We start from the raw sequence: 19,627 nt of genomic DNA on the forward strand, positions 1-19,627 counted from the left end.
CTTTGGCCCCCCCCCCCCCCCCGAGCAACTCTGGCGCTCCTCTGTCACAAGTCGGTGACCTTGTTCTCCACAGCAGCGGCGATCTGCTGGAGCCGGTAGCCTAGCTGCATCTTCTGGGCAGTGGTGTCCTCCTCTAATGCGGTGATGATCTGGGAAACAAAAGACAAGATGGAAGGAAAGGAAACGAAAGAAGAATAAACTTGTCGTATATCCTGCCAGCAGTGACAGGAAAAAAACACAGATGCAAGTCAGAAGACTCACCTGGTCATAGTACTTGTTGATGTACTTATACAGCTCATGCAGGGCGACAAGGTAATTTAACTCGCCTGAGTAATTCTGGGGGGAAGAAATTGGAGAAAAAAAGATTTGCGTACATATAAATACACAGTCTATTTTACATATCTTAAAACCTTCAAATGTACCTCATGCAACAAGTGATTACTAAAGTTAGACCTGAGACACCTCACCTCACAGTTCTCTGACCTTGTATGATCAACATTGTGCCGTTTCTCCGTGGGGATTAATAAAGTTTGTTTCTGTCTTTCCATACATTACTATCTGTGTAAGGCCAGTGTGCTCCACCTACCCTGGACAGTTCTGCTAGGGCAGAGTTCATCTCCTGGTCGCTGGCTGATATCGTTTGCCTGATGTCAGCGTAGTACCTACAGAATGGGAACACACGTGCACACACATCAGTCAGCCAGATGGTTTTAGGTTTCAAATATACCTTTAAAAATGTAGTCCTTTATTCTATTGCTGACTCACAAGATGGTTGGAATTGAACGCAAAATGGAAATAACAGATTAACAGACTCAGTCACCTTTCCACCATCTGCTTATAGCGGGGAATGTCTCTGGCATACAGCAGTTTGTTGATGGGAGAGTCCTAAAGGTGTTAAATGAGTGAGAAAGCAGAGGTAAAGAAAGTGATAAAACAATGTGAGCAGAAAAAAGCAAGGAAGAGCACATTTTGACTATCCACTTCCTCACCCTCCCCAGCTTGTGCTCAGCGAGGGTGCAGGAGTCCATGAAGGTCTGGGAGATGACAGAGAGCACAGCATCAACGTGGTCAGACGCCTGGACGTCGAAGATGAACTGGGGGTTCTTCACTATGTTGATCCAGAACCTCAGAGGAAGACTGGAGGGGGGGGGGGGGGTAGAGAGGAAGAGAGAGAGGAGAAAGGAGAGGGAGAAAGGAAGAAAATGACAAAATGAACGAGAGGGAGAGGGGTATAAAGATGACGGGATAGAGATTCTCGTACGATTGGAGGGATGGAGAAAAAGTGATTGAGGGATAGAGAGAGACAAAAAATAAACAGTGAGATCATATTGAAACAGATATGACAGGGAATAAGGCAAGAACTTGTATATGTACGAGTAAATGTTTGAGTGTGTGCGCACACCTGTTGGTCTTCCAGATGTGGATGGTCTCGGGGTCGGATATGCCGTGGTGGCCTGCCTGGTCGTCCAGCAGGTCGAAAAAGTACTTGACCGCCAGGGGTACGGGCCGACTGGTGCTCAGGATCACTGTGAACAGGTCGTCCACAAACTTCTGGAGAGTTCCCTGGAGAGAGAAAGAGAGACAGGTATGGAAAGGGAGTGAGAGAGACAGGGAGGGAGAGGAAGAGGGAGGGGGTGAGAGACCAGGAGGGGAAGAGACAGAAGGAAAGAATAAAGAAAAGTGTGACGTTGGGTATTGTGGTGCAATACAGATGGCCTACCTTTAATAACTACAGCTGTCTGAAGTAGATTCAAGATTGTAAGGCATCCATCATGGGACATGTGACATGCATGTGCATACACACATGACATATTGTCCCTACCCTTAAGGCGATCAGGCCAAAGGGGTAGTTTCTCTAAGATGGCATGTATTTTCAAGTTCAGTTTACAAGCAATACAATGACTGGTCCTGCAGTTTCCCATCAGTCTAACCCAGGTCGTATAACTCTTTGGGCCTCATTTACTGACATTGCGACCGCAGCTTAATCTGCGCCTTTGCCCAACCGCAAATAGCGCATGGTGTATTTCCGCATTTTGCGTGGTATTTATCAAACCAGATCCTCGTTGGGAATCAGCGCCTTACTCCGCCCTTAAATGTTAATTAGCGCGCCGTTAAAAGACCGGAGAAATTGCCTGCATGTTACTGCCACCATGGGTGATTTGAGGAAAAGAAAAAGAAGGTTCAGCGAGCAGGAAATATTGGTTCACAAAGTTACAGCTAACATTAACATGTTACAAGGAAGAAATACTAATCTTCTCCCATCTCTTTGCGGCACAGACCCACTCTCCCTTATACCCTCCCAGCAGCGGTAATCTGCGTTTTTACTCAAGTGCGCTGCCTTTGTAAATACGGTTTTATGTCTTTCCCGCTATTTTACGCCTGAAATGGGCGCAATCCTGATAGTAAACGAGGCCCTTAGTTTCTAAATTAATTAATCTTAAACATATATAAGCATTGTGACAAATCTGGTGGAAATTTTGAGCACAACAGCAAAACACAGCCAGGCTCAGTTTAACTATGATACATGATTTATTTAAAAAATTGATTGAATCACAACGTTTTTAATACCAGCTGTGCTTAAGACTAGCCTGGCTCTGCCCTCCTATGTACTTCCGCTCAATTTGGATTTTGATTCTGTACTAGGTCTGGGAGTTTGACTTTGAAGTCGATTTTCAGAAACCCATTTTTTGTAGGTCAAATCAGTGAACAGAGGGAGTGGCTGAGAACGATGACGTTAATGTTGTGCACTCGTTTGAGTAGTTCAGTAACGGCGGCGGAGAAAGATGCGAGCGATGCTATTCTGCGGTTGTGGCACTGCTGCCCCATAGGTTAAAGCCGGAGCAAGAACATTCCTTACTGAGTTTTGTTGGTGGCCATGATGTTGTGGCCCTCCTCCCCACGGGGTTCGGGAAAAGTTAGATTTTCCAGCTAGGCAGCTAGCTCCGTTACAGTAGTGGTGAAGGAGTTGGCTAAGGCGAACGCTTGCGATTGGTTATGGCAGATCAGAGTGGCTCTGGGAAGATCCAATAGTTTTAAACTTCAACAGAGGACCCGCCTTCAAGGAAGTTAACATTTGTCAATGGAGCGATCCCAGACCCTCTGTACACATGACATGTACGAGGGTCTGGTTAGGACCAGACTAGCTTAAGACGGCTAAATCTATAGAAAACGTTCAGCAGTCCTCTTAGTTCCTTTCCAAACATTTGACTACTCACTACTCAACTACTCATTATTACCGACTAACGGGTGTCGGCAATAAATGGATGTGGTATCAACACATCCATATGGACATAACAATTTGACAATTAAGACTGCAAACAGTAGGGTTTGTAGCTGGAAGTTTGTGCACTGAAGTTATGTTGCATTGATTAATGTGGGCCCAAATCCCTAATTAATTTGGGACACTAAACCCAAATTAACAATAAGATCCATTTATAATAAGAATCCTATTAAAGATAACAATAGTTCCAAGCATTATCAACAATATTCTGTATGTAAATAAAAAAAATATTCAACCTTAAAACCTTATAAAGCATCTATGAATATATATTCGTTGTCTGTGTGGTGTTAGTGTTTTTGGTGTGTGTGGTCTGTGTATGGTGTCTGTGTGTGTGGGGTGTGGTGTATGTGTGGTGTGTGTGTGGTGTGTGTGTATGTGTGGTGTGTGTGTATGGTCTGTGTATATGCCTGGTGTGTGTGTATGATGTCTGTGTGTGGTGTGTGTGTATGCGTGGTGTGTGTGTATGGTCTGTGTATATGCCTGGTGTGTGTGTATGATGTCTGTGTGTGTGTGTGTGTGTATGCGTGGTGTGCCATGTGTGTATGATGTCTGCGTGTGTTTGTGGTGTGTGTACGCGTGTTGTGTGTGTGCGCTTCCCTACCTTCATGGAGAGCAACCGTGTGAGGTAGATCTCTGGTATGGCCTTGGCCCTCTCCCTCTCCCTCAGGCTGCCCCGGCGGTGCTTGGGCAGCTCGGGCTCCTCGCTGGCCTTCACCAGGTGCCACAGCCTCACGCCGCCCTCGTCCGCATCCTCCAGCATGGGCGTCTCTGTGGGGGTGGAGAGATACAGCACCGATGAGGGCGGTGGGGGATTCAGAGGTTGGCGTGTGTGTGTGTGGGGGGGGGGCGTTCCTGCAATTCCTACGTCACATCGATCACCATGTATTATTTTGACTTTGTTATTGTGCCGTTGAGAGAGGAGAGGGAGGGATTTACTTTCTCCGGCCACGTAGTCGTGGCTGTCATGGTGGATGTGTTTGGTGTGGCGAGGGACCAACGCAACCGTGGCGCCGTCTGGAACCTGAGGAACAACAACAGTTCCATACCCTTTAGGAACTCTTTGATCAAAGCTCTGCGAACTGTAGAATAAAACACATCTAAATAATGTAATGAAAGTCAAATAAGAAAGTGCAAAAAAAATACATGTAGGACTCATAAGATAAGAACATTTCTGTTTTGAATGCAAATCTTTATGCTATTTTGTAATGGCTTCAAAAACATACCTTGTAGTGCTGGAGTGTGTTGAGTCGTTTCCAGTTGCCCTGGACAACGGATGTTAGGTCCTCATCCGAAAGGATCAGGTGACCTGCTACTCCAGACCTCCACTCTGAAACGTTACAACACACACACACACACACAGCGTCAGAAACGACATGTGTGTGTTGAAAGTGCATCTCTATTTACATCCACTGTACATACACAATATACACACAGAAATACATACATAGGTGTATTAGTGAGTGAATTAAAGGATTTGCGAGCCAACACGACACGTGCGTGTGGGTGTGTGTGTGCGCAGGTCCTCACCCAGGTCCAGAGAGTCTGTGTGGGGCCTGTGGGAGAACGAGGTGCCCTTGTACACCTGCTCCAGCAGCTTCTCCTTCACCTGGGTGATGGTGTCACAGTCCAGCACCTTGGAGGGCAGGGGCTGGGTCTCGTTTACCCCCCCGCCCTGCATCAGCACGTTCAGAGTCTGGATTGTGGGGAAGGGCGATTAGGATCGGAGAGAGATACAAAAGACGTGTCAATATAAATGAACCTGTACTCCACGTGTCCACAATCAGTCTTTGATGGTCCGTTTTAGGCGATTGTGTGTGTGTGTGCGTGTCCTCACCAGGGTGCGGTACTCCACGTCCTCTCGGAGCAGGCGGTTGTCGTTGAGGGTGTACTTGGCTTTCCCCGTCACTGCGTCAACAGGACCCTTGTCCACCTGGTGCTTGATGGCCCTGAACAGCATATACAAAGACTCCCCTGCAGAGTCCTGGGTGAGGAGACAGAAAAACAACGCTAGAAGCTAGCATAGCGGCGTCAAGGTCACTGAAATATAAATAAATGTCAGTTGTCCCTGCAACCAGGCTAGCTGTGGCTGAGGCTAGCATATTTGTAGTGAACTCTTTTGTACGTGTAACAAGATGAGCGGCCGTGTCTGAATGAGTTTTTCAAAAACACACACCCTGAGGAAGGCATAGAGACAGATGGACATCCAGTTGGTCAGCAACTTTTCCACAACCGTCTCTGTTCTGTGAGGACAAAACAAACAAAAATGTAAGTTCAACCCCAGCAACGGAGCAACGGCATGCACTGAACCATACGTTTTGTACAGATTCTATTTAAAACATACTTTTTGACCTATGCTCATCTCTCTCGTTCATTCTCTCTTTTGTTGGTCTCTCAGTCAAACAGGCATAGACATCACACCACACCACAGACGCCCCCCCCCCCCCATCCTCTTCCTGTCGGTCGTACCTGCGCAGCATCAGCTTGGGGTTCTTGGCCACGTACTGCTCCACCAGGTCGTTGAGCAGCGTCTTTAGGATATCAGTGAAGTACTCTAGTTTTCCGTGCAGCGCCACCGTGAGGAGGGAGGCCACGTAGGCGCGGTCCCGCGGGGAGAAAGTCCTCTGGCTCTCCAGGGTGTGGATAAACTGACAGAGGGGACAAGGAGGAGGGCCGGAGAGGACAGATGGTTAGCTTCGGCGGTTGGCTAAAATGCCGTGGCTCTTGGTGGATGACCCCCAGTGCGTGTGTACCACACCACCACTACCATTGCCATGTCCCCTTTACTTTCTTTCTGTATGTCGGTTTGGAACAACACAGGGTCTCTGGACTAGATGGCACCTGCCTGAGGTCCCGCCCCGTCCCCCTACCTTGGTGAGGAACAGCTTGCTGTTGAGCAGGTTAGACAGCTGCAGCAGGCCCTGCTCCACCGTCTGCCTGCGACACTCCTGCACATCCAGCCCTCGCCGCAGCGGGGACTCCCGGTGGCCCGGGAAGAAGATGCGCTCGGCGTACGCCCGGTAGTCCAGGAAGGGGATGCCCGAGCCCACCAGGTCACTGGACATGTCCATCATCTCTGTCATCAGATCTGAGGGGCGGGGTCAGAGGCACGGTCTTAAAATAATGGTTTTTTTTTTTGTGTCCAATGGTGTGGATCACATGTGTAGCTTTAGGAAAGACAACGTGTAGACAACTAAATAATCTATCCTCTTGTCTCTAGAATATGAATGCTAATAATAATAATTACAAATTACAAATAAGTACAAATCTGGCAGACACTTGTATCCATAGCGATGTACAGTGGGGGATTTGAACCTGGGACCTCTTAATCTGCAGTTGAATGCTCTCCCACTGAGCTGTACCAATACCCGAATGTTGAAGTTGAAACTAAATGCTGGTGGCTGTATCGGGAACATTGAAAACAGTGACTGTTTACATTGGAAGGCGAGTTTCTAAAATTAGAGTCGGAAGCAGGCTGGAACCTGGGAGACATCCAGTACTTTATGTAATGAGATCATTTTGTGAAGTCTGTCGGAAAACAAAACGGATCCGTCCGCATGAGACGGATAAATAAACACCAAGGGGCTTCTCAAGCCTCTGCTTTTCTACTTCCTCAACATTTCCATCCCTGTTTTTCTTACCTTCTTCTTCATCGTATTTGATTCCCTTGCCTATTCCTTAAGGGTATTTTTTGTCCTTTTCATATTTTCATCTCCCCTCATCTTTCCCTCACTTTCCCTCTAACCCCATTCCATTTTGATCCCTAGGGTCAAGTCCTCCACAATATGCCCTCACCGGTGAACTCCTTCTTGCAGCGGTCTCTCACACTGGTCTCCAAGTTCTCCAGCTGGATCTGCACCTTCTTATAGTCCCTCAGGGCCTGCTTACTCTTCCTCCTGAGAGAGAGACAGAGAGAGAGAGACAGAGAGAGAGAGACAGAGAGAGACAGAGAGAGAGAGACAGAGAGAGAGAGAGAGAGAGAGAGAGAGACAGAGAGAGACAGAGAGAGAGACAGAGAGAGAGAGAGAGAGAGAGAGACAGAGAAAGAAAGAGTGTGGAAAAACAAAGTAAATAGAATGTTATCTTTCAGTATAGAACTGCTTGAGACACGTACAGATATATATTATCAACACACAGAAAAAACCTTCACCTGTATATGAGCACGATGATGAGGACAATGAGGGCGACTATAGAGGCCCCTACCCCCACCCCAACCTGGGCCTCAAGGGGGAACGTAGCAAGACTGAGGGTGTCATACTGAACCCTCCCCAGTGAGAAGTTCAGGTTCCCCATCTGGACCTGCGACACACACACACGCATACACATGGGTCAAGCTTGTGGATAAAACATCTCTGGTTACAGGTTGTGATGAAAATAATCAAACTCTGTTCCAAGAGCAAGATAGCTACTTTAACGATATAGCCTACAGCAATCTGCTTTTGAGTAACCCCTTAAATGCAGGGTAGGCAATGTTGTTGAGAAGCACTTTTTGTCATATTTGCCGAAGATAACTTCACGTCTTGATAGCAACCAATATATCTAAAAGTTTGACAGTAATATGAAATCTTTCTGACATCTGTGGGCGTCACAATACTGTTATAAACACAACCAATCATTAAGGGACTAAGGCATTGATCCTGACTATTGATTGGACGGGCTACCTGTATGTCTGTCTGTCTGTCTACCTGCGCGCACTCTGCCCCTACACTCAATGTTCATTACTATAGTTTTGCGGGAGTGGCTTTGAAGAGAGGAGGTGGGATATTTTGGTTTGAATCGTGTCAAAAAGAAATTAAAATAGCTAGCTTTGCACAACTTGCATACCCTGCCTTTAAGAGTTATTTAAACTTGATATAATCATAGTATATGACACACGCAATGTTGTTTTTCTGTTTTGTGTATACAGTGTCACCACTGTGGCCCTGTGAGTGTAATGACGTCGAGTTGACTCACTGTGAATTCGGGCAGCGTGTCGCCGCCCTCGCGTTTCCTCCCCGGGCCTCCGGGGGCGGGCTGCAGGGGTGGGGGCTCGCAGTAGAGGTGGTTCCTGGTCAGGGTCTTCACCGCGCACAACCCCTCGCCTACCAGCACCACCACCTCATCCTTAGAGATTGCCAGGTCCAGGTTCTCTCCCTGGGGAGGGGTGGACAAGGAGAAGGAAAGAGCAAACATGGAGGGGGGAGAGGGAGAGAAAGAGTGAGGGAGACAGAAGTAAGAAGACAAGGCCATGATGAGGGAGGTAGCATACGGGAGTGAGGCAGCTTCCATCCCTTATTTCTACCAGCTACAATGCATTTAGCAGACCACTGCAAAAAGTCCCTTTCTCTAACTGAACTCCAAACAATCCACAAAGAGCTCATCGCCACTTAGCCTCCTGTCCGCGCGAGTTCCCCTAGTACTGACCTCCAGCTGAATAAAGCTGCCAGGGTTGTAGCGGTAGGGCTGGAGAGGGTCGTGCTGGTTGAGGGGGTGCAGGACAGGGTCGGGTTCGTACAGGAAGCCCTGGGGGCTGACGGCACCGAATGGGAAGCGCAGGTTGTCCAGGAGAAAGTCCACAGCCACCTGGGAGCCCCAGACCGAGGCGGCCACGGCTGGGCTGCGACACAGGACTAGGGAGGAGGAGTTGACCTCGCAGCGCTCCACATACTGGAGGGAGGGAGAGGAGGGCAGACAGAGGAGAGGAAGGAAGGTAGGGAAGAACATGGAAAGGAAGGGAAGGAGAGAGAGGAGAGGAGTGAGGGGAAGGAAGATAAAGGAGGGAAGGGGGCAAAGAGGAATAGAAAAAGGAAAGCAGGGACAAGGCAGGGACAGAGGGAGGGGAAAGGATGGAGAGGGAGTGAAGGGGGAGAGAAAGAGAGAGGAAGGAGAGAGGACAAAGAAAAACACAAAAGATAAATCTTTTGGATGATCCTTTTCTGTACAGGTGAAGTATAAATTCACATTGACATTTTTGCAATTTTCTGCTCCCGACTACCCAAAAGCATAGAACCACACCAACCTGCTTGAGTAAACAGGCAGGATCCCCAGGGCAGTCGACCTCAGGCACCATCCTACGAAGCCTGCCCCCCACCTTCTCCTGCTCCCCTCCTCCACTCCCCCTCCTCCTCCTCCTGGTCAGGGACTGGTAGGGAGAGACGGTCACCACCATCCTGGGATCCTGGACCACGTCCAGATTGTGGCCCGACACGAAGATCACACGACCGCCACTGAACACACACAATCTTTTTTTAGTACCTTTGAAAAGCGCACTATGCAGTTTGAAGACCACAGAACCATCCAAGGATTTTGTTCATCAGACTTCAGTTGCGAAATGGACAAAAGCTATTCCCGACACACACACGCACACTCACCCAAGGAAGCTCTTTGCCGGAGCGGCGTTGGTGATGTTGGGGTCCGGGGTGTAGCGGTAGGGCATGTCGTGGAGGTGACGGGGACTGTTGCTGTAGTGAAGCGTCACACGATGCTCGCTTGTCCTGTTGCTGCTGCCTGTAACACACACCACACTGGACTCCTGCACTGAGGATCTGGCAGAGAGGCGGCAGGAGAGGGAGAACCAAGACACAACCAAGAGACTGAGTATCGTTTGGATCATATTGCGTTCTTAGAATAGAGGTTGTCGCACTTATGATATAGCTGTATGTTAGAGGTGCATTTGTTCATTTAGCATAGACTTAAATCCAAAGGAACATATCAAACATGCATATAGTGAAGTGGAGCAGACAATCAACCACTAGAATGTTCTAACAGTAGTCCGCTGGTTAATAGACCAATTTTTAGTTTGTAAACATTCGGGATGCGCGCACAATGTGGTGGCAGAAAACCGGGAAAGGATAGCATTTATAATAGCAAAAGGACCACACAGATAATACAAATAGTTGGATTTAAAAACACCAAAAAGGTCAAGTAGGACAGCCTTTAAGAGAGAAAGCGATTCCCAATTGATCTGTCACATCAGCATTTAGATTTGAGTCACGAAAGTCTTGAAATTTGAGTGAGAATGTTGTCCGGTAGACCGCATAGTACTAGGTGGCAGCCTACTGTATTGACTAGGGCCGATGTTTAAACAGCACCCCCCCCTCCCCCCCGGGAGCGCAAATCGGAGAGACGCCCCCCACCCCGCTCTCCGCTGGTGGTGAGGGACGGTTAATTAATGGACGCACTTCGGTATTTGGCGCCCCCCTCCTCATGGCGCCCATGGCGGTTTTGACGTTAGCCTCAGAGTCAGACTCGGGTCGCTCATTGGCACAATGTTGTATTTCACTCCATTCTACACCACAAACGTCAGGCTTTTGGTAGATACGAGCCTGCTCAAGATAGCCAGCATCTCGGATTTCTTTAACCGAGCCTGTTTCAATCGTCATTTGCCTGAGAAAGTGACCTCCGTTAGCCAGGCTAGTTTTGCCCGATTACTTGGTCAGGCTTTTTAAGGGTATCGGGGTCAAGTGACTTTTGTGCATGGACAAGTGAAACGTAAATATACTTGTCCAAAGGACATGTCCAAAAGTACTTGTTCAAAGGACAAGTGCCTTAAAAAGTTTATGTCAAGCCCTGTAATCCAGTGGACAGAGATATATGATGACCTGATCGGCACTCCAGGTGTATTATACCCGGGAGAAGGTCGTCTTTTGCAACCGACATGCGCAGTTGAGCCTGCTTGACAGTCGTGTGACGTCGGGTGAAAATTGGTCTATACCAGGGAACCATCTGCGCTTTTCGAGACACATCGCAACCACATCTCGGATCCGTCGCATCAATTCACAGAAGCAGCTGTATCAAACGGACTGAATAAACAGGTATTTCTCCGTATGCAGTCATTGGTGTGTTTGATGTGTGTGTGTGTGTTGTGTAGTGACATGAGTCCACTCACATGGAACAGGGCACCCCTCCCACAGTGACGGTCAGGTCAGCGGGCCGACCAGTCAGCAGGTTCCTCCCCGTGATGGTCAGGGACGTGCCCCCTGCCTTGGGGCCCCTCTGTGGGGTCACTTCCATCAAGAAGGGATCCTGGAGAGTGAGGGGTTAGGAGGAGGGTGCTGTTCAGATATGGATGACTGTTATTTTTCATCGCCAGTAGCGCCATGCCAACGAATACCTCTGGGTTGACTTTCTGATGTATGGATGATTCATTGTGAATACGTGGTTTTGTGCATCGCTTTGCATGTGCATTCGCTGTACATGTGTGTGTGTGTGTGTGTGCGTGCTTACCTGGTAGCTGAATCTCTGGCTGGAGAGGCCAAATTCTCCCCCACTCACTTCTACAGACACCTGGCCAATCTTCTCTCCTCCACTGGCTTTGGTCCTACACACAATCCTATGGTTGCACACATACAAAGTTATTATTCAATAATGGTCCTGGTCAAAAATGGTCCTGTTTACAGTGTGAAGTAATTTGCTCCTGTAACAGACAAATACAGACAAGGACATGCACTCAAACCCACTGTCCCTTTTACACACACATACACACACACACACACACACACACCAAGATGGCGCCAGAGAGTGTGGCCATCTGTCTGCTGGTACAAGTGCTGTTTGTGTTTTTTTCTGTCATATGTCATAAAACTTGTTGACTCTGTACTGGTTTATAATCAGCAAACACTCTTTAACCTGACATACACAAGTGTACGTAGGAGCACACACACAGATGAACACCGGACAAATCCAAACATGTTATGCGCACCCCCCCACACACACACACACACACACACCTCCCCCACCCCCCCTCTTCTGGACAGTACCTGGAGGAGATCTCGTAGAGCTGGGGGATGACAGTGCAGGCCACCCCAGCCACAGTGACTGATTCCAGGATGTCGTCGGCCTTCTGCCCCAGGTTAGACCCGGAGATGGTAACCAAAGTTCCCCCCTCCACCAGGCCTGACAGGGGCTCGATCTACACCAGAGCAACAGCTGGTTACACTTTATTTTGAGAGACAAACTGCAGTTCATCCAAATACGATGTAGATAATTGGATTCATTGGATTCCAATTCAGAATTTGTAACCCATTTACAGAAGGATGATAACGATGCACTCACAGAGTGGATGACGGGGGCGGGGCAGGTCTGCTCTATGGGCTCGCTGCAGGAGTCTCCGTACAGGCAGCTAGCCTGGGCCCCCCCGCACCACACGCATCCATACACGGCATCCGCAGTGTGGCAGCGGCTGCAGTCAGACCTGCCCACCGAGCAGTTGTACAAGGTGACTGCGGTACAAACAGAAAGACAGAGAGAGAGGGACGACAGAGAGAGAGAGAGAAAGAGAGAATCGTTGGTGTGTGTGGGAGTGAGAGAGGACGCGAGAACGAGAGTAGTTAGGGGTGTGGGTCTCTGTGTGTCTGCTGCCATGAGAGCAATTACAACAGTGACTTCAGGTTTATAGAATGACAGGCACGAGGAGGTGGGGTAAGCACGGAGGTGATTGTCATACTTCCTTTTTTGGCCTTTTTGTGCAACACAAAGCTACCAGCCACCATTACTGCTTACCAGTTTACCAACATTTCCTCCACCCCTCTTGACAGGATAATCTGTCAATATCGGATCCATCAACACAAATTGGTAACTCGAGCCAGCGATTTACTTTGACATTTCTACTGTGTTTAGTGGATTGGCGGATGGGTTCAGTTCATTCGGTGAACAGGTACACCATGTTTTGCATTCCAGTTCTAGAATGTACCGTAGAGGTCGGGGGCACTGTCCACGTGGAAGGTGTCCCTCCTCTTCACATACACCATGGCGTTGTACTCGTCCACCACAGCTGAGTATGAGTACTGTAGGAGGGGGACATGGCTACAGTCAACGCACAAACGAGATTCATAGCAGTGTGACAACATTTCAGCTTCATTGGTAACAGACTTGTCTTGAAACATTTGTTAGGAATCTGCAAATATTCTTCAATGCCAGCACCAAGTTGATTCCAAGTGAACCATTATGTACAAAACTATTATACTGCAAAGCTAGGAAAAAACTTTACGCAGACTGAATGTGCATTTCAGTTAAGAAATGCCTCCTATATGGGAGGATAAGAGCCAGAGGGCAGTGGGACTGACCTGGTGCAACTGACAAGTGATGTCAAACAGGGACGGACTCAGGTCGTCCATCTCCACATAGGCGTCTACCACCACAGTGCGCCCTTCAATGACCAACACACACTCGTAGTCCAAGTCTCTGTCCTGCACACACACGCCCATTAATCAATTCAGCACTTGACTATCAATAAAGGGGGAGGGATAGCGTGTCTGGGTGACTGCATGCGTCTGTGTGTGGGGGTTGAAACTCTAAATGTGTTCCGCTTGTCTCGATAAATTGTGCGTGTTTGAGTGGATGTGTGTGTAACTGTACGCGAACTTAATTTCAGCTGTGTAAGTGTGTCTGTGCAAGTGTGTGTAATGCGTGCCGCGCGCGTCTGCGTTGGGTACCTGGTACAGATGGAGGTTGCGAGCCAGCAGGGTTATCTTCTTCTCTACTTTGACAGGCAGAAGAGCAGAGCCCTGGACCTTCTCTACACATGGACAAGCTGACGAGCCCCAGCTCACATAGGAGCCCTCGTCTCCCTACACACACACACACACACGCGCGCGCACTCACGTTACTTATGCACGCAAGTCTTCGGCACACTCACACCCACATTCACGTTCACACACAAACACTCATTTTTTACACAATCATACACATGTATCTGTATTGCACTCCTGCCACATATCCTCGCAAACATTATCATCCATTTTATTTTTGTTAACATAATGATCTGCTCTGGGTTGAAGTTGGTGCTTTGAGTTTGTTATCATACTGTTAATGTGATATGCTGTACTATCCTGTTAAAATGAACAAACAAAACAAATAAAAATGGTTGTAAACATTGACAAAAAAACAACTGCTCCAGTTTGGCAGGAGGTAGTCGCTTTTTCGGGTAGATTTCTAGAAAATCAAATGACAACAACAACATGAACAAAGTTGGTAAAGCAGGAGGATAAGGGAAAAGATCAGGGATAGCGGTGTCAGTGCTGGGATTCTAGAGAAGAGTCGTCCAGTCAAGAGCTGGGAGCGCAGAGAGAGGCCGCCAGAGCCCCTTTAGCAGCCTGGAACTCACCGGAAGAAATGTGTCGGCCATGTCGTACTGGTAGTCTAGCTCCCCATCAGCGTCCATGAGTCGGGGAAACGCCTGGGAGGTGTGGTCGACCTCCCCGTCGCCCGACAACACGGTGGCAGCAGAAAAGGAGGCCGTGTCGTTTTCGGCTGCGGCGACTTCCGAATCCTCATCTGCATCCTCCCCGGGCCAAAAGAGGACTTCTGGGTCAGAGCCCCTGCTTTGGTCCGGGGTGGGTGGCTGGGGGTCTTGTGGAGGTCGAGTGAAGTCCAGGTGGAAGGTAGGCTCCGAGTCAGACGGCTCACCCAGAGGGAAGGGGGACGGAAGGGAGTGGCCGGATGACGAGGCCTGGGTGGTCTCGCTGGGGAGTTCCCCAAGGCTCTGTGCTTGGTCCATTTCTGGTACACTGCTCGGGGGGGAATCGGTGACCACCTCCAACGGAGGTAACTCTGGAGGACCTGCCAGGGGGGTCAGTTCGTCCAAATTGTCATCATCGGCCGCGAATGTGACATTGATGAAGTCCGCCTCTGTGGCGACATCCACATGGCCTGGTGTTACCATGAGGCCTTCGGTTTCCATTTCGGTTTGCTCATACGCAAGGAATATCACTGCGGATGTCGTCTCCTCCTTGTTCTTCTCAGTTGTGGCGATCTCAACTAATGACGTTGTAGCTTCGGTTGGAGGGGGCAGAGTAGTGGGAGCCTTGGTCACTACGGTTGTGGTCGAGGGCGAAGTTGCAGGCACTGGGATGGTGGTTGTGGGTAATGTAGTAGACAGTGGTGTTGTTGAAGGCTCTTGAGTTGTAGCTACAGTCGTAGTGGCTTCCGTTGTAGTTGTACTAGCTATGGTTGTTGTAGCTATGGTGGTTGTGGTTGTCGTGGTTGGGGGTATGGTTGTTGATGTTGGTGCTACAGTTGTGGTAGGGACAGTTGTTGCTATGGTAACAGTTTTGACTGTGGGAGGGGCCGAGGTGGGGAGTTTAAACTGGTGGGAGAGGGGGCAGAGGGGAGGAAGACATGAGGGTGAGCGAAACAAAACCAAACCATAGAACAAACTGTAAAACAACCAAACATGTCAGAAAAAAAATTACACAAAATAAATGATGTGAAACACGTATCCTGATGGAGTCAGTATCGTGTTACCATCGACGACAAACCACAACGCAAAGAAAATGAACATGATTGTTAGTCAAAATCTCTGATCTGAATTTGTAGAATGATATGCAGTGAAAACATTAGTATCGTTGACTTCACCAACAGAAATGGTCTCTCACTGAAAAAAGATTGTCAATCAAAGTAGCCTCCTCTTTCTTTGCCATAGTTGCCCTACATAATCACTTCATAGAAAGCAACTCCTTCAGCATTACTACTAAAATCATAAATGTGTGTAGTGGACTGATACTTCTCCCAAAGTAATGCATGTGGCCATAACAAATATACAGACCCAGGATCGCTGGTATGGAAGGTTCCAGGGAAATCCTACTAAACACACTGGGAATGGCTCAACCATGATTGGGTATGGTACAGTTGTATACAGGGGCGGCAGTGGCTGTTGCGATCGCTCGCAGGGGGGTTTTGACTTACGTGTTCGTTGTAAATGATGACACCCTCGTCGCAGGTGGGCTTGTGGGTGCAGGTGTGTTGATGAACACACCAATTACAGCCCCAGCGACTTAACACGCAGCCACGGCAACTAGAGGGTGGACGAGCACAGGTGTTTAGAGAAAAATTGATTGCAGGAAGAGAGGGCAGAGAGAGAAATACATAGAGTGAGCTATAAGAGTTTGGAACCAGTGAAGCAAAGAGTGGAAGATCATTTTGAATGAAAGGAAATCAAATGGAGGGAGAGAGGGGAGGAGGGGGAGAAAGGGAGAGCAAGCCAGAGAATAATCAAATTGCATCCAATCTGCACACCATGGTAAGAAAAGTCCCTTGTCTAATTTCATTTAGCGTCAGTTCTTTTTTTGAGCATTCTGGAACATGTAACAGGGAGAGGAGAGAGAGAGAGAGAGAGAGAAAGCAAGGCAGATAGAGAGATACACAGAAAAAGCAAGGGTAAAGAAAATACAAGAGAGAGAGAGCTGGAGACCAGATTAAAAAGTCATTGATTGAACATATGTGGCAACACTGCCAATCAGCTGGGGGCGAGACGCAGCAAATGTTTGTGGCCAATAAATAAAGTGACCTGGTGAAGAGCTTTTCTTGGAAAATGTAAAAAATAGTGGTGGGCCACTATTGGCGTTAACGTGAGACTCTTATCGGGGCGAAAAAACAATATCGCCGTTAATCTATTCTCAAAGTTAGGTTGGGAGCTGGGTCTATACTACGCAAGCTATGATGACTTTCACCTTGATATTTTAGCACGGATGTATACCTAGCCGAACTGCACTGTAGGGGGCGAGAACGAGTCTTCGAACCTGTGTGTATGCCTTGTGTATGAAACTTTACTGTACGAGTTCTTCCAGTCTCAAATACCACCTAAACGCAAAGCACCCCTTAGCTAATGCGGAAGATGCCGGGCCAAGCACTGATGTACTGCAGGGGAAGAGTCGTCGTCAAACTACTGTTTGAGTGCAACCGAGGCAAGCCCGTCGGCACAGCTCTATCAGCCAAGCTAACTAATCTCCTCGCTCACCTGGCTTGAGAAACCCGTTCTCAAAGACTTACTTTTAGTCATTATTTGGGTAGAACACATATTCTGAATGCCTTTGGCGGAATTAAAATGAGCCATTTTAATCTAGATTAATTCCAAGATTACAGTGAGATTAATCTAGATTTAAAAAAATAATCTATGCCCACCAGTAGTAAAAACACAAAGTGTTTACACAAACTGTCTCTAAAGACAGTTCCGAAAATTTCCAAGAATATAACGCCCATGGCTTCTTCATCCCTTCATCAGAACTAGGAAGTCAACTTCTTCCTGAAATATGTCTCTTCTTTTGGTGTATTTAATTTGAACAAGGTGGTATGAACAGAGTCATCTGATGAGTAAGTCAGGTGCCTGCAGCTAATACTGCCACCACTTCACTGTTAGTCAATGCAAAGGCTTCAGTTTAGCCTTCCCCTGGAGAGAATCACAGATATGTAGTGGCTGAATGAAGTGTAAGGATGCAGAGTTTAAATAGTGAGAGAGATAGAAGCAAAAGTAAAAGAAGCCGGAAATTGGAGAGAAGAAAAGACAGAATTTTTGTTGTGTGAGCGAGAAGGAAAAGTTACTGAGAGGAAGCGAGACAAAAAAAAGTTAAAAATGATGTGTGTGTGTGCGTTTAACTCACGGCATGCTCCCAGACAGCTGCTTGACAGCGGTGCAGTCGTAGAAAGTGAACTTGTTGGCCGTGACAACCACGTCGTTGAAGCGCAGTGACAAGGTGACCGTGACAAAATCTGACAGAAAAAAAAGATAAACAATAAAGCCCCCTCATTAACATCACGTTTCAAGACTTACCCCCACAAGAACAACGAGGTTCTGAAAACATTTGGTTTGATTAACCCTCTTCTTAGTATTGGGGATAAGGTACTGGGGGGTGTTGGGAAAACGGTGTGTCTTGGCTGAGTTGGTCTTCATGCAGAAGAACACCAACGCGTGCTTCAAAACACAGCACAGAGGGAGAGAATAAGAGGGAAAGGGAGTACTTGCGAATGCCGCCCGGCCGAGCCACAGTAAAATCCATTTGCAGCACCCTCTGAATGAGCCAGACATAAACAGTTCTCGAGTTCTACCCTGACCCTACCATGTGCCCAGCCGACAGACACACACAGCTATAAGAGCTCACACATACACCCCCCCACCCACACTTATTTACATTTTGTCCACTCTCCCTCTCTCTCACATTAATCACGATGGAACTGATAAACATTCATGTTCCCATGAACGATGATCATCTGACTTACAGTTACATCATGGACAATCAAATAATAACATGAAAAGAGCATTTAAGAACCTCCTTGCCATTTTTCCACATTGGAGAAAGCCGGTACACTGGACTACTGACTAAGAGCTGAAGCTTTTTAAGATCCGCTAGGGTGTTCCACAAGGATCTTTGCTCAGTCCTGAGGTTAAGTTTGTTGCAGAAAATTATGGTTCATTTCCCAGACACCAGATTATCACATCTAATCCTAATGTTTAAAATCATTATCCCAATCTCTGCCGGGCCAAACATCTCAGAGCCCATGCTAAATCCTGGGAATGAAAACTGTAATGCACTTCAAGTTCAAAACAGCGGTTCTCGAAGTTATACAACACACACTTCACCTTCCCACTCAGCACCATATACGGTCTGAGCAGTCCTGTTCTGTTCAAGGTAAGCCTGGAGGGGCTCTCTCTCTAATGCCTATGGGATCTCCTGCTAAACTCTGTGTGTGTCTATTCTTCATTAAAGCCTTTCCCTGGGGGGGGGGGGGACTTACCCTGTGCCTGAGAACCAAAACCTTCCTCTCTCTTTTACCCTCTACCTCGCTCTCTCCAGGAATGCTCTCATGGGAAACAAGGGGATGGGGGTGCTTAAGGAGGAAGGAGGATAGGTCTGTGAGAAGGAAGGAGAACTAGGTGTGTGTGCATACAAGAGTGTGTGTGTGTGTGTTGGGGAGCGGTAGAAACAAACCTAAGTGTATAATGCTTGTGTCTTCAGATGTGTTTTATGACTATATTTAATACCCCTTAGAAATCACAAGAGACCCCCCCCCCCCCCCCCAAAAAAAAAAAAAACGAACAAAACCTTACAATCCGTGCACGCAATGCAATCATCGGACATAATCAGAGGAAAATAGACATTACACCAAAAAAAACACAAAAGATGATAAATGAATTGTGTAAATGGAATGACCAGTTGGCTGCCGCTCAATAGAGATTACTCCCAGCTGTGCACAACAGTTTCAAAACAGGATAGAAAAGGATTGGTCTTGAATGCGCATCTGCTTGAGCAGAACGCACGCAAAACAAGTGTCAGACTGGCCTGTTTGTTGTCCACAAACACACATACACATTTAATTCTTCTTCAACCATACAGACTCTTCACAAATGGCATCCACCATCTTTGAATTGTTCCCCCTTTCTTTTCTCTCTCCTATTCATTCTCCCCCTCCCCCACCAGTCTCTCTCACCCACCATATCTATATATATATATATATATATATATATATATATATATATATATATATCTATATCTATATATATATCTCTCTCTATATATCTATATATATATATATATATATATATATATATCTCTATATATCTATATATCTATATATATATATATATATATATATACACAC

The 19,627-nt window shown here is 47.4% G+C and overlaps 1 protein-coding gene across 1 annotated transcript in view; it reads right to left on the reverse strand.

The window, feature by feature from the left end:
* Positions 1 to 19,627, reverse strand: part of plxnb1b (plexin b1b) — a 72,440-nt gene continuing 52,813 nt past the window's right edge. Inside the window, exons 10-39 of the mRNA XM_084704227.1 lie at positions 17,632 to 17,740; positions 15,941 to 16,049; positions 14,361 to 15,341; positions 13,690 to 13,824; positions 13,321 to 13,443; positions 12,948 to 13,041; positions 12,311 to 12,477; positions 12,016 to 12,167; positions 11,483 to 11,588; positions 11,145 to 11,281; positions 9,628 to 9,801; positions 9,276 to 9,483; positions 8,681 to 8,923; positions 8,231 to 8,410; positions 7,428 to 7,576; positions 7,073 to 7,173; positions 6,148 to 6,365; positions 5,747 to 5,925; positions 5,454 to 5,520; positions 5,115 to 5,261; positions 4,808 to 4,973; positions 4,504 to 4,607; positions 4,217 to 4,301; positions 3,882 to 4,048; positions 1,403 to 1,563; positions 990 to 1,137; positions 821 to 885; positions 587 to 662; positions 262 to 336; positions 1 to 149 (exon numbers count right to left, since the gene is read on the reverse strand). Coding sequence (XP_084560353.1) covers positions 45 to 149; positions 262 to 336; positions 587 to 662; positions 821 to 885; positions 990 to 1,137; positions 1,403 to 1,563; positions 3,882 to 4,048; positions 4,217 to 4,301; positions 4,504 to 4,607; positions 4,808 to 4,973; positions 5,115 to 5,261; positions 5,454 to 5,520; positions 5,747 to 5,925; positions 6,148 to 6,365; positions 7,073 to 7,173; positions 7,428 to 7,576; positions 8,231 to 8,410; positions 8,681 to 8,923; positions 9,276 to 9,483; positions 9,628 to 9,801; positions 11,145 to 11,281; positions 11,483 to 11,588; positions 12,016 to 12,167; positions 12,311 to 12,477; positions 12,948 to 13,041; positions 13,321 to 13,443; positions 13,690 to 13,824; positions 14,361 to 15,341; positions 15,941 to 16,049; positions 17,632 to 17,740 — 4,931 coding nt within the window. The 3' untranslated portion in view covers positions 1 to 44. The remainder of the gene's footprint in view (positions 150 to 261; positions 337 to 586; positions 663 to 820; positions 886 to 989; positions 1,138 to 1,402; positions 1,564 to 3,881; positions 4,049 to 4,216; positions 4,302 to 4,503; positions 4,608 to 4,807; positions 4,974 to 5,114; positions 5,262 to 5,453; positions 5,521 to 5,746; positions 5,926 to 6,147; positions 6,366 to 7,072; positions 7,174 to 7,427; positions 7,577 to 8,230; positions 8,411 to 8,680; positions 8,924 to 9,275; positions 9,484 to 9,627; positions 9,802 to 11,144; positions 11,282 to 11,482; positions 11,589 to 12,015; positions 12,168 to 12,310; positions 12,478 to 12,947; positions 13,042 to 13,320; positions 13,444 to 13,689; positions 13,825 to 14,360; positions 15,342 to 15,940; positions 16,050 to 17,631; positions 17,741 to 19,627) is intronic.

Source organism: Hypomesus nipponensis, chromosome 9, assembly GCF_054491055.1.
Source record: "Hypomesus nipponensis isolate SF chromosome 9, ASM5449105v1, whole genome shotgun sequence".
In the NCBI taxonomy this organism is placed as follows: Eukaryota; Metazoa; Chordata; class Actinopteri; order Osmeriformes; family Osmeridae; genus Hypomesus; species Hypomesus nipponensis.